At 43.7% G+C, this 12,786-nt stretch overlaps 1 protein-coding gene across 6 annotated transcripts in view; it reads left to right on the plus strand.

The window, feature by feature from the left end:
* The window catches only part of TCP11L1 (t-complex 11 like 1), a 40,162-nt gene that overhangs the window by 14,954 nt on the left and 12,422 nt on the right, over positions 1-12,786 (plus strand). For 5 of the 6 annotated variants that reach the window (XM_034932375.3, XM_003830397.6, XM_008955868.5 and 2 more), the window contains 6 exons: positions 350-482; positions 2,877-2,997; positions 3,681-3,901; positions 4,720-4,856; positions 7,291-7,487; positions 11,585-11,766. In XM_034932375.3, coding sequence (XP_034788266.1) covers positions 350-482; positions 2,877-2,997; positions 3,681-3,901; positions 4,720-4,856; positions 7,291-7,487; positions 11,585-11,766 — 991 coding nt within the window. The remainder of the gene's footprint in view (positions 1-349; positions 483-2,876; positions 2,998-3,680; positions 3,902-4,719; positions 4,857-7,290; positions 7,488-11,584; positions 11,767-12,786) is intronic. The other variant, XM_034932377.3, reaches the window with a different exon arrangement.

Here is a 12,786-nt window from a genome sequence, read left to right on the forward strand (position 1 = left end):
GGTAGACAGGAGGCAGAAAGACTAGAAAATAAACCCTCAGCTTATGGGACAGATGATCATCTGTAACTTAAGTTTTCCTAAGTTTCAGTTTACTGTAATTATTTTCCTTTGACCAGTCTTAGTAAAAACCAGATGTTTTGAGTATTAATAAATGATCTCTGCTTTTAGGATTCAAGGGTAAAAAATGAATATGAAGTAATATTCTGTTGCTGTTTGAAAATGCCAGAACAAACATTTTAATAGAGGCAATAACTGAAATTATTGTCTGGTACCAGAACCACTATCTTCTTATTTTAATAGAAATTCGGATCCAGGGAAGCAAATCTCTTACAGTGAGTTTCTGTTACAGCTAGTCCTCCTCGCTTTGTGACAGTAGAAGAACTTCTAGAGACAGCAAGAGGCGTCACCAACATGGCTCTAGCCCATGAAATTGTAGTAAATGGAGACTTTCAGATTAAACCAGTTGAATTACCAGAAAACAGGTAAGGTGGTTGCTAAATTATCTTGCTTAGTAGAACACTGCCATTTCCCAGTTTTGAAAATGTTTCCTTCAGTTGATACCAATATATTCTAACGTATTTTTCCTTTTGTACATTATTGCTAAAAAATATTCCTAAACAAGGAACAACCTAAAAATCAAATAAAAGCTCTAAAAATCTTTTGTGAAAGTCTGCCTACTCAGTAGGATCTAGCTGCCTCATCTTGTGTTTTCATTGCCTTGTTTCATTCACTTCTTTGAAACTATCACACTGCACTATAGTCGTTGGTTTCATCGCAAAGGCGAAGACTGTGGGTTATTCTCTGTGTCCCTAGTGCCTGGCACTTAACCATTTTTTTATTGAATCAAAAACTCTATTGGTTGTAAGGTGCACCTTTTAAAAATGTGCTGTCATAAGAAAGAGGAAACACTGCCCATTATAATTATAAAAATGCCATTGATTTTAAGAAAGATCCAAGTTTCTGAGAGATTAAAATATTGGGGCGGGGGGGGTTTGTTTTAGAATCAAGGAAATATGCGTGCAAGTGCCTTTCTGTCAGCAGCTCACCAAAGTCAGGATTCTGGATGGTGCCTGAGAGTCTCTTAGCCTGTCCTCATGGTTGCAGGATGAATGCTGCAGCTCCAAGCATCCCATAATACATCAGCCTTCCTGGCAAGAGCAAAAAGTTTGGGAGGACTAGGGCTCTCCTTTTGTTGGAGAGGAACATCTTCCCCTGGAGTCATGAAACAGACATCTGCTAATATTTTGTTAATCAGAATTTAGTCACATGCTACCCTTGCTATAAGTGAGCCTGGAGAGCTTAAGTCGGGTAAAAGGGAATGAACTGCTGTGATGGGCTTATTAGATTAGTCATGATTTATTGTCACAGGCAGAGTATATTGTTGCCCTGAAAAACACTGGGATTCTGTTAACAAAAGGAGGAGGAATGGCTGCTGTGCTGGCAAGTGTCTCCCATAGGAAGCTTCTAAATATGACTTCACAGAGATTTCTTATATCTGCAAAGATGGTACTTTTTTGCATTTAATAGTGAAGAATTGCTTGTTTTGTGCTCAAGACATAAAGACATTTTTATTGTTGTTGTTGTTGTTTTTTGAGATGGAGTGTCACTCTGTCGCCCAAGCTGGAGTGCAGTGGCATGATCTTGGCTCACTGCAACCTCTGCTTCCCAGGTTCAAGCGATTCTTTTGACTCAGCCTCCTGAGTAGCTGGGATTATAGGCGTGCGCCACCATGCCCAGCTAATTTTTGTATTTGTAGTAGAGACAGGGTTTCACCTTGTTGGTCAGGCTGGTCTCAAACTCCTGACCTTGTTATCTATCCGCCTCAGCCTCCCAAAGTGCTGGCACTACAGGTGTGAGCCACTGCGCCAGCCATTGTTGTTTTTTGAGACGGAATCTTGCTCAGTTGCCTAGGCTGGAGTGCAGTGGTGCAATCTCAGCTCACTGCAGCCTCCATCTCCTAGGTTCAAGCAATTCTCCTGCCTCAGCCTCCTAAGTAGCTGGGACTATAAAGCATGCGCCACCACACCCAGCTAATTTTTGTATTTTTAGTAGAGATAGTATTTCACCATGTTGGCCAGGCTGGTCTTGAACTCCTGACCTCAGGTGATCCTCCCGCCTTGGCCTCCCAAAATGCTGGGATTACAGGCATGAGCCACCACACCTGGCCAATGCTGGTTTTAATGAAATGTTATGTTGTATATATAAGTTGTTACAGTTTGGTACCTAGTTAAGCAGTTGTCCCATGTATCACATGGAAATATGATATTTTTAGGAAATAAAGTCCTTCAACCTACTACATACTGAATTGTTATCTCATTATTATTATTATTTTATTTTTTTGAGACAGAGTCTCGCTCTGTTGTCCAGGCTGGAGTGTAGTGGCACTATCTCGGCTCACTGCAACCTCTGGCCAGGCTGATCTCGAACTCCTCACCTCAGGTGAACTGCCTGCCTCGGCCTCCAAAAGTGCTGGGATTACAGGCGTAAGTCACCACGCCCAGCCTAAATTGTTATCTTAGACTACCTAATTATAAACATCTTAGGAAACTTACTAGTAACAGGGAACTAAAATTAACAGCTTTGAACTTTCCAATATTCTTATTATATGGCACTGTCATATGCTGTTTCTTGGATTAATGTTGGCTATCCAGTTAGTTGAGAGCGATTATTTCCAATGAGATGCTTATTGCAAAAAATCACTAACTTTTAAAATAAAGTATGCCATCAGTTGAAGTATGCCTGGGAAATCTTTCCTTGGTCCAAATCACTGGGATTGATCTTACCCTAAACCCACAGTATTTGTGCTTTTGAAAGTGATTTGAAACTCAAATATTTTGGTTTTTGCCCCCCTCCTTTTTTTTTTTTCACTGCCCCAGCTTGAAGAAGAGAGTAAAGGAGATTGTACATAAAGCGTTTTGGGATTGCTTGAGTGTGCAGCTAAGTGAAGATCCCCCAGCATATGACCATGCTATCAAACTTGTAGGAGAAATCAAAGAGGTGAGGCAAAGAGTGAATTGTGATGCTTTTCTGGTGTGTTAGGAGTGTTTATTCAACTTCTTGTGTCACCACCAGAAGACTTTAAAGAAATTGAAGGATCAAGAAGTTAAAGTACTTGCCAGAAGGTGGATCAAGAGTGTTTTTGGCTTAATGCCCTTTTTTAAAAAAAAGTTTTAAGCAAACCATGATAACCTGAAGGCATTTAAGACAACAAAGTTATTTCACAAAATCTAGTTTATTTATAAATTTTAATAGGTGTGGACACATTCCATTTATAATGGCCAAAAAGTGACTCAGCCTTTGGGACAGAGAAAGCTTTAGGTGGAGGGACTGTTTTTGCAGCGCCTTTAGCAGTAGCATCAAAGAAGAAATGTATGCATGGAAATTGTCATCATCTATGGTTGGCTCACAGGCTCACATTAATAAACATGCTTTTCTTTTTTCACCATTAACAGTTTTTTCTTCTATCCATTTAATTGCTACCTAGGGCTTAAATGGAAGCTTAAGTAGCTATTGTAAATGATTTGTAAACATGTTTTTCTGTAGGTTTGTTGAATAAGAAGTAAAATATGTGCAATATTACGTAGCAATTGAGAAGCCCTTATTTGGGTAGTTATAAATTACATATAATTAGAAATGATGTCTAAAGAATTTTGATTAAACGTAGCTGTGTTCTCTTGTAGACTCTCTTATCTTTCTTGCTGCCTGGTCATACTAGACTGAGAAACCAGATAACAGAAGTCTTGGATCTGGATCTGATAAAGCAGGAAGCAGAGAATGGGGCCCTAGACATTTCCAAGCTGGCAGAATTCATTATTGGCATGATGGGGACACTGTGTGCACCTGCTCGAGATGAGGAAGTTAAGAAACTAAAGGACATTAAGGAAATAGTGCCCCTTTTCAGGTATGGAAATATGTTAATAATACTCCGTGCAACTACAATTCAGAGGCATTTTCTTTTCTTTTTTTTTTTGAGACAGAGTCTCACTCTGTTGCAAAGGCTGGAGTGCAATGGCGTGATCTTGGTTCACTGCAACCTCCACCTCCTGGATTCAAGCAATTCTCGTGCCTCAGCCTCCTGAGTAGCTGGGATTATAGGCACGCGCCACCGTGCCCAGCTAATTTTTGTATTTTTAGTAAAGATGGTGTTTCACTACGTTGGCCAGGCTGGTCTCGAACTCCTGACCTCAGGTGATTGGCTGCCTTGGCCTCCCAAAGTGCTGGGATTACAGGCGTGAGCCACTGTGCCCAGACCAGAACTATTTTCAATTTAAACTTCCTGAAGTCTTGGTACTCATGGATTAAAAAAAAAAAAAAAAAAAAAAAATTTGTAAAATGCAGAAAAGTAAAAAGAAGACATTTACTCATAATTTTACCTCCCAGAGGCACAATCACTCTTATCATTTTGATACATAGATATATTTTTTATACATTAATTTCCTTCAACATTTTCTTTTGAAAAATTCCAAACCTACAGAAAAGTTACAAAAACAGTACAATCAACACTCACAAGCCCTTCATGTGGATCCATCAGTTTTTATCATGTTGTCACATTTGCTATGCTGCCCAGGCTGGTCTGGAACTCCTGGGCTCAAGCAGTCCTCCTGCCTTGGCCTCCCAAAGTGTTGGGATTACAGGTGTGAGCCACGCGTCTGGTCCTCTTTTCCTTTAATGCTATGTTTACTTTACAAGTGCTTGGTTCTAAATCCTTTTTTCTTTCAGAGAAATTTTTTCTGTGTTGGACCTAATGAAAGTGGACATGGCCAACTTTGCTATCAGTAGCATCAGGCCTCATCTCATGCAGCAGTCAGTTGAATACGAAAGGAAGAAGTTTCAAGAGATTTTGGAGAGGCAACCAAGTATGTTGAATATTTTGTGGTACTTTTTTTGTTGTCTGTGGTTTTTCATTTTAGCTTCCATAGCTTGTTGCATCATAATATTTTCAGAACAAAACTAAAATTTAGTAGGAGAATAGTCTAATTTGAAGAAGGAAAAGCACAAAATGTTGGGACTACATCTAGAGTTGTTAAGCATTGAAAAGAAAACTTAATTGACAAGCAAAAGGAATGTGAGTAGGCTATGAGAATAGAAATTAAAAACAATGAATTCCTAAATTATAAATGGTTTTTTGATGAAAACACCAGTTTGAAGTAAAATACATTCTTGGTCTTGATTTTTGAAAACATGACAGACATCCTGTGAATGTTAATTCACTTTTCTTCTCCCTGTGTGGCACAGCAGGAAATTTAACTTTGCTTTTGTTCTGGATGCATAAATCTTCTTGTTTCATACCCAGGAAGAGTCTCATTTTTATGAACCTCTCCGATGACTGCAGAAAACAGACGACTCTCAGAATCTAAAACTACGTTGTATTTCTAGGGTGCTTTTTATGGTCTCTGCATTGCTAACTGACATTCTGGGTAAATTTCAGTCTTCAGATTCAATGTATGATGAATTCCATTTGGCCTCTAACTTTGCTGACGAGGAGATGAAGACAGCAGTCTCTGGGTTGGTTGGGTTGCCTGACCAGATTAGTTAAGTGGATGCCCCATGCAGTTGATTCATCCAGCCCCAGGCAGAGGAGTCTGAGGTGGTGCTGGGGCCGGGGCAGGTTGAGAAAGGACAGGGTAGAGGTAGAAGTAGAAGAAGTTTGGTAATGTTTACTAAGTGCCAGGCTTGTGCCAAGGGCTGGATGTACATGATCATATGTAATCCTCACACAGTAAGCTGATGAGCCAGGCACCTTTTTTTTAATCCCATTTTACAGATGTTGGAAACAGGTTTTGGGAGATTTTTGACCAGAATGGATTGACCACAAGCTCACACTCTCACCAGTGTTGTGAGAGTACTGGGAAGAGTTTTTTCTTGTTGTTGTTGTTGTTTTCTTTGAGATAGAGTCTCCTCGCTCTGTCACCCAGGCTGGAGTGCAGTGGCACGATCTCTGCTCACTGCAACCTCCGCTCGGCAGAGTTTTGTAGCCTGAAGAGCCGTAATATTAAGGCCTGGACCTGGAAGCTGGGGCATAGTGGAGGACTCACTGGTAGGGTGGAAGCAGCTACAGTGCCTGCATCTAGCACTTAACTCACAACATGAAAGCCCGGGTTTCCCAAAGCTGGAGGGTTACGGAGAATATTATCAGCAGAAGAGAGGGTGAAGCCAGATGGCCCAGGAGTCATGACCCAGAGCTCAGGGTGAACTGGAGCTGCATCCCCCTGCCCCAGTGAAGAGCAAACCACAGCTATGACCTTGGCCGCCCATTTGGTTTTAAGGAAGCAGGAAGCCTCCACTAACAGAGCTGCAACACCTCCTGGGACCAGACAGGTGCAGTTTTTATCAGATGATGTGTGAGATCCTCCAGCTCTCTCTCTCTATCCCTCAGAGTGCCCCCTGTATTACCAAGCTTAGAAAAGCAGGGGTGCAGGAGGGCTGCTGAAAGCCAGATGGGGCTTCCCTGACAGAGTTCACTTTCCCCCAGGTTGAAAGGAAGCCAGATTGATACAAGATTAAGATCTAAACAAGGAAAAGCCTCATCATCAGTGTAGAGGATACTTTACACAGGGAAACTCTAGCTGGTGTCTCATCCTATCTGTCTCTAGGGCTGGAGTTGCCAGGGCTTTGGGGTCCATCTCATGCAGTGGTCAGGATGGGAGAGAAGGGAAGGAAGGTTTGTTAAATACCAGGTGGGTGGCAAGGCCTGGCTAGGTGTCATGTATTTGTTACTATTATTATTATTATTTTAGACAGGGTCTAGCTCTGTCCCCCAGGCTGGAGTACAGTGGTGTGATCACCACTCACTGCAACTTCAACCTCCAGGACTCAAGTGATTCTCCTGCCTCAGCCTCCCAACTAGCTGGGGCTACAGGCATGTGCCACCATGCCCAGCTAATTTTTGTATCTTTTGTAGAGACAGAGCCTTGCCACATTGCCCAGGCTGGTCTCGAACTCCTGGGCTCAAGCAGTCTTCCTACCTCAGCCTCCTAAAGTGCTGGGATTACAGGCATGAGCCACCATGCCTGGCTTATTCATTATCTTGTTTAATCCTCACAACAGCCTGTGAGGTGGGTGTTGTAAATTTGCCTATATCAGGCATCTGAAACTCAGACACATTATGACTTGCCTGAGATCCCTCAGTTAGTCATTGGCACTACTATGATTTGATCCAAGTTTTATTTGATTCCAAAGTTCATACTTTATACTTTATCACTCCACCAGGACATCGATTGTCCCTTAAGTAATTCCGAGAAGCATCCCTTCTTGGTGTCAAGGTAATGTGTGCAGCTTTGTTTTTCACAGATTCCCTGGACTTTGTCACCCAGTGGCTGGAAGAAGCCTCAGAAGACCTTATGACTCAGAAGTATAAACACGCCCTGCCAGTGGGGGGAATGGCTGCTGGCTCTGGGGACATGCCCAGGCTGAGCCCTGTTGCTGTCCAGAATTACGCTTACCTGAAGCTTCTGAAGTGGGACCACCTCCAGAGGCCGTTCCCCGAAGTAGGTCTCCTGAGCCATCTCACTACTCATATTTGTTTTTGTGCTGCTGAACTTTTTAAAAAGAATAGCTTTGGCCAGGCACGGTGGCTCACTCCTGTAATCCCAGCACTTTGGGAGGCAGAGGCAGGCAGATTGCTTGAGGTCAGGAGTTCAAGACTTGCCTGGGCAACATGGCAAAACACCCTCTGTACTAAAAATACAAAAAATTAGCTGGGCGTGGTAGCAGGGGCCTGTAGCCCCAGCTACTTGGGAGGCTGAGGCAGAGAATTGCTTGAACCTGGGAGGCGGAGCTTGCAGTGAGCCGAGATTGCACCACTGCACTCCAGCCTGGGCGACAGAGCGAGAGTCTGTCTCAAAAAATAAAAATAAATAAGTAAATAAATAAAATAAAAAATAAAAAGAATAGCTTTATTCTGATATAATTCATGTACCAGAAGATTCTCCCTTTTAAAGTGTACAACTCAGTGTTTTCTAGTATAGTCACAGAGTTATGCATCCATTGCCACTGTTTAATTGAGAACATTTTCATCACCTCCAATAGAAACGCTGCATCCATCAGAGGTCACTGCCCTTTCCCCCTCCCTCCAACGCCTGAAGCCACAGATCTGCTTTCTGTCTCTATGGATTTGCCTATCCTGGACATTTTATTTAAATGAAATCATACACTACCAGCCTTTTGTGCCTGGCTTCTTTCACCAATGTTTTTTCATGTTGTAGCACATATAGCAGTAGTTTAGTCCTCTTTTCCACTGTGTTTTTTTTTGTTGTTGTGGTAAAATACACATAACATAAAGTTTACCATTTTAACCATTTCTAGTTGTCCAGTTCAGTGGCATTAAGTGCATCCACATTGTTGTGCAACCATTGCCACCAGCCACCTCCAAAACATTTTCAATTTTCCTTCTGTGAAACTGTCTTCCCACCAAACACACCAAAGAGTAATTCCCATTGCCCCCACCCTCTGGCCCCTGGCAGCCACCATTCTACTTTGAGTCTCTATGAATTGGACTAATCCGGGTACTTAATATGAGTGGAATTATACAATCTTTGTCCTTTTGGGTCTGGCTTATTTTACTTAGCATAATGTCTTCAAGGTTCATTTATGTTGTAGTATGTGTCAGTGTTCCCTTTCTGGGTTTTTTTTAATTTTTTTAAATTTTAGAGACAGGGTCTCATTGAATTGCTCAGGCTAGGTGGTACAACAGCTCACTGTAACTTTGAACTTCAGGGCCCAAGTGATCCTCCTGCCTCAGCCTCCTGGGTAGCTAGGACTACAAGAGTGTACCACCACACCCAGCTAATTTTTAAGTGTGTTTTTTGTGGAGACAGGGGTCTCGCTATGTTACTCAGGCTGATCTTAAACTCCTGGCCTCAAGTGGTCCTCCCTCCTTGGCCTCCCAGTGTTGGGATTACAGGCATGAGCTACCATGCCCAGCCCTCCTTTCTTTTTTAGGCTGAATAATATATTTTACTGTATGGATGTACCACATTTTGTTTATTCATTCATCAGTTGACAAACATTTGGGTTGTTATTATAAATTATGCTTCTGTGAATATTCCAGTACAAGTTTTTGCATGGACATATGTTTGTACCTCTCTTGGTTACGTACCTAGGATTAGAATTGCTGGGTTACATGGTGACTCTTAAGTTTAACATTTTGAGGAACTGCCAAACTGATTTCCAAAGCAGCTGCATCATTTTATCATCCCACCAGCAATGTATGAGGCTCCAGTCTGTGCTGCTGAATTTTTCTCCTGTTTTTACTCATCTTGATGGAAACCACAACAGAGGTGTGGTTGTTCACAGCTTTATCTAAAGAAACTTCTTCCCCTTCCATGCTGAGCAATATTTTTTCTTTTTATGTTTTTCACAATACATACTTCTAACTGCAAGACCTCTTTAAGAAGATGACTAAGAAGGGATTCCCCCGGTGTTTCTCTAAATAGCTGTTTTGTTATGTAGACTCCCCCTCTCTTTTTGGGGGGTACGTGAGCTTCTTATCACTAGCCTCAGATCCAGATACTTCTCTAAATATCTTTCTTATAAGTTCCTTATTTTTCCTTTCAAGAAGTTGTGAGCTTAAGGTTTCACCTCTTGCCTCTGAGTTCCCCGTTTTGTGCTGGAGGAAGCTCTAAAGAGAATGTCAAATTGGAGATGGGAAAATGTTCCCTTTGAACTGTGGCATGTTCTCTTCTGGAGGGAAGTTCTCAGCCTGACATGTCTATTTAAAAATAGCTGTGGGAGACCATCCAATACCTCCCTTTTCCCCACCGCTGATCATCTTCCCCAGGCCTTAGATACCCCTGCTTCTTCATCCCGTAAATATCCCTAAGCCCTCTCTATGGAGAGGGGGATGTGAGACCTGTTCTCCAGCCTCCTCACTTGGCAGTCTTATGAATAAACCCTCTCGTAAAAAAAATAAATAAAAAAGAAAAGAAACGCTGTGGGGAAGATGATGATGGTCCCTGGGGACAGCTCTCTACTCCAGGAATTGATCCTTGGCAATCTGCATCCTAAACTCACGTCCTGCTGTTGGGAAGCCACAAAGCCATGTGAAGTCAGAAAACAGGCCGACGATGAGTCCTTGGGATTGTATTTGTATCAGCAGAGGATTCTCAATCCTCAGGGTTTTTACTTCTTGGCTGTGACCCACATTGTTCCTGTCTTGATTTGGCAAATCTCAGTTTCTGACAGCAAGAAAGGTCCTTAGAGTCCATTCGATGAGCCTGTAAACTCTCAGATCAGATTCCCATCTGTGCAGCCTTTCCCTTCTCCTTCCCTCACCCACACGGGTGGGAGCACTGGCATGGTAGGACCCAGGACTGTCTTTAACATGGGGGAGGCAGTCATGGGAATGTGCTTGCTTTCCGGGAGGCTTTAGATTGTTCTCTGTCACTTCTACTCTCTGTGCTTCCTGTTTCTTTCTCTTCCTCTTTATTTACTCGCCAGTTCTTACGAGCTTCCTTTGTGTTGGGTGCTGAACGGGTACCAAGATGAATAAGTGTGGGCTCTGCCTGCAAGGCAGTCCTCCCTTCCATTGCTCTGGGATTTTTGTTGTTGTTGTTTTAAGATGGAGTCTCACTATGTTGTCCAAGCTGCATTGTAGTGGCTATTCACAGGCATAATCGTAGTGCACTGCAGCCTCGAACTTCCGGCCTCAGCGATCTTCCTGCCTGAGCCTCCCAGTAGCTGGGACTGCAGGCACCCACCATCGCACCTGGCCTTCCATTGCTCTGTACAGGGTGACTGGCTGTCCTAGTTTGCTAGGGACTGAGTGAGGGTTCACAGGACTTGGGAATTTCCATTTGAAAACTGGGACAGTCCCAGACAAACTGGGAGGAGTTGGTGACCCTAGGTCTGTGCCTCATTATACTTTTCTTCCTAACAATAAGTATAACTTTTATTTATCGAGTGCTGGCTCTGCCAGCCGCTTTATATGTAGCATCTTTCTTCAGCTTTAAAACAGCCCTGTGATGTGGGAGTCCCCATTCTGCAGAGGCCCGACAAAGCTGGGGATGCATGCATGAGGTCATGCTATTTTTTTTTTGAGAAGGAGTTTCACTCTTGTTGCCCAGGCTGAAGTACAAAGGTGCAATCTCAGCTCACTGCAACCTCTGCTTCCTGGGTTCAAGAGATTCTCCTGCCTCATCCTCCCGAGTAGCTGGGATTATAGGCATGCACCACCACACCCGGCTAGTTTTGTATTTTTAGTAGAGATGGGGTTTTACCATGTTGGTCAGGCTGGTCTTGAACTCCTGACCTCAGGTGATCTGCCCACCTCGGCCTCCCAAAGCGCTGAGATTATAGGCGTGAGCCACCACGGCCAGCCGGGGAGGTCATGGTATTAAGCACGGAGCCTGGCTTTACACCCAGGCCTGTCTGTGTTCTTAGTGAGGGCGCTATACTGCATCCTTGCTCAGGAGGAACGGCTCTGAGATAGAGGGGTTATTTCACACCAGACTCCCTCAAAGCTCTGACACACTAGCGCAAACCCTGAGGGAAGCTGCAGAGGCAGGTGTGGGGGCTGTGGCGCTCCCGCCCTCTGCTGGCCAGCCTGGACCTGCAGCTCAGCGATGGCCTCTTCTATTCATTACAGACAGTTTTAATGGACCAGTCTCGCTTCCACGAGCTCCAGTTGCAGCTGGAACAACTGACCATCCTGGGGGCTGTGTTGCTGGTCACCTTCAGCATGGCAGCGCCAGGAATTTCCAGCCAGGCCGACTTTGCTGAGAAACTCAAGATGATTGTGAAGATTTTGCTAACAGATATGCACCTGCCGTAAGTGGAACTTTAATGCGTGGATGGGACGCAGTGGATGTCAGAGAGCCGACTGGAGTCTCCCACTGTAAGGCAGAACCCAGGGCCACTCGCTAGGAACTGAGAAGAAACCTTGCTGTCTCAGTTGGTTCACTTGGCGAAGACCCCAGCAGAGTTTATTTAGGGTCATAGGGTCAAAGTTAGAATCTGCTGCAGGGTTAGCAGAGCTCTAGGATAGTGGCTTCAAAATGTGTGTGACTAGCCGAGTAGCCTGTCGGGCCTTAGAGGCCACACCAAGGAGTTGGGTTATTGTCCTAAGAGCAGTAGGGAGCCATTGAAGGATTTGAAGCAAGAGGGGGAACGTAATTAGATTTATGCCCTTAAGTTTAAATTTTGGCATGGGGCACATAGTAGATGTGAGGGAGCATTTAGGAGGCGAGAGAAGAAGTGGCTCGGGCTGGGGGGTAAGCCATGGGCAGGGTGGGGAGCGCTGGTATCAATGGTTGCTTGCCTTGAGGAATTGGAGATCCCGGGCTTAGAGGTCCCGCGGCCCTCCATTCCCTGTTAGCATGCTCCTCCCGGGGCCTGGCTCGGTGTTGAGTGCCATCAACTCATTTGTTCTCCCTACGCAGGGAGCAGGATGCTGTCTGACCCCTTCCTTCTTTAATGGGGTTGTCTTTGTCTCCTGACCTCCAAGGTTCTTGTGTTTGTTTGTTGAGTGCTTTATTCCTCTCCCAAAGCCATTCAAATGTATTAAACTCTTACTGGAGCTTATGAAGAAACTGGAACCCAGAGACATTAATTGGGACAAAAATGTTTGTGACTAGGACCTGCAGTAAGAAATTCATTTTCCATTGTGACCTAGTACACACTTAACACACGTGTAACAGAAACAAAAACCTCTCAAACTGGAACTGACCCTAACTGTGTTTAATGCAGCCTGATTGTTTCTACTCTATTCTTATTCCATTAAAAAAAATATTGGTTGCTACCCACTGAATTGCTTTCATAACCAACTAACAGTGAAAAGCAGAGCCCTAG

This window comes from Pan paniscus, chromosome 9 (genome assembly GCF_029289425.2).
Source record: "Pan paniscus chromosome 9, NHGRI_mPanPan1-v2.0_pri, whole genome shotgun sequence".
NCBI lineage: Eukaryota > Metazoa > Chordata > Mammalia > Primates > Hominidae > Pan > Pan paniscus.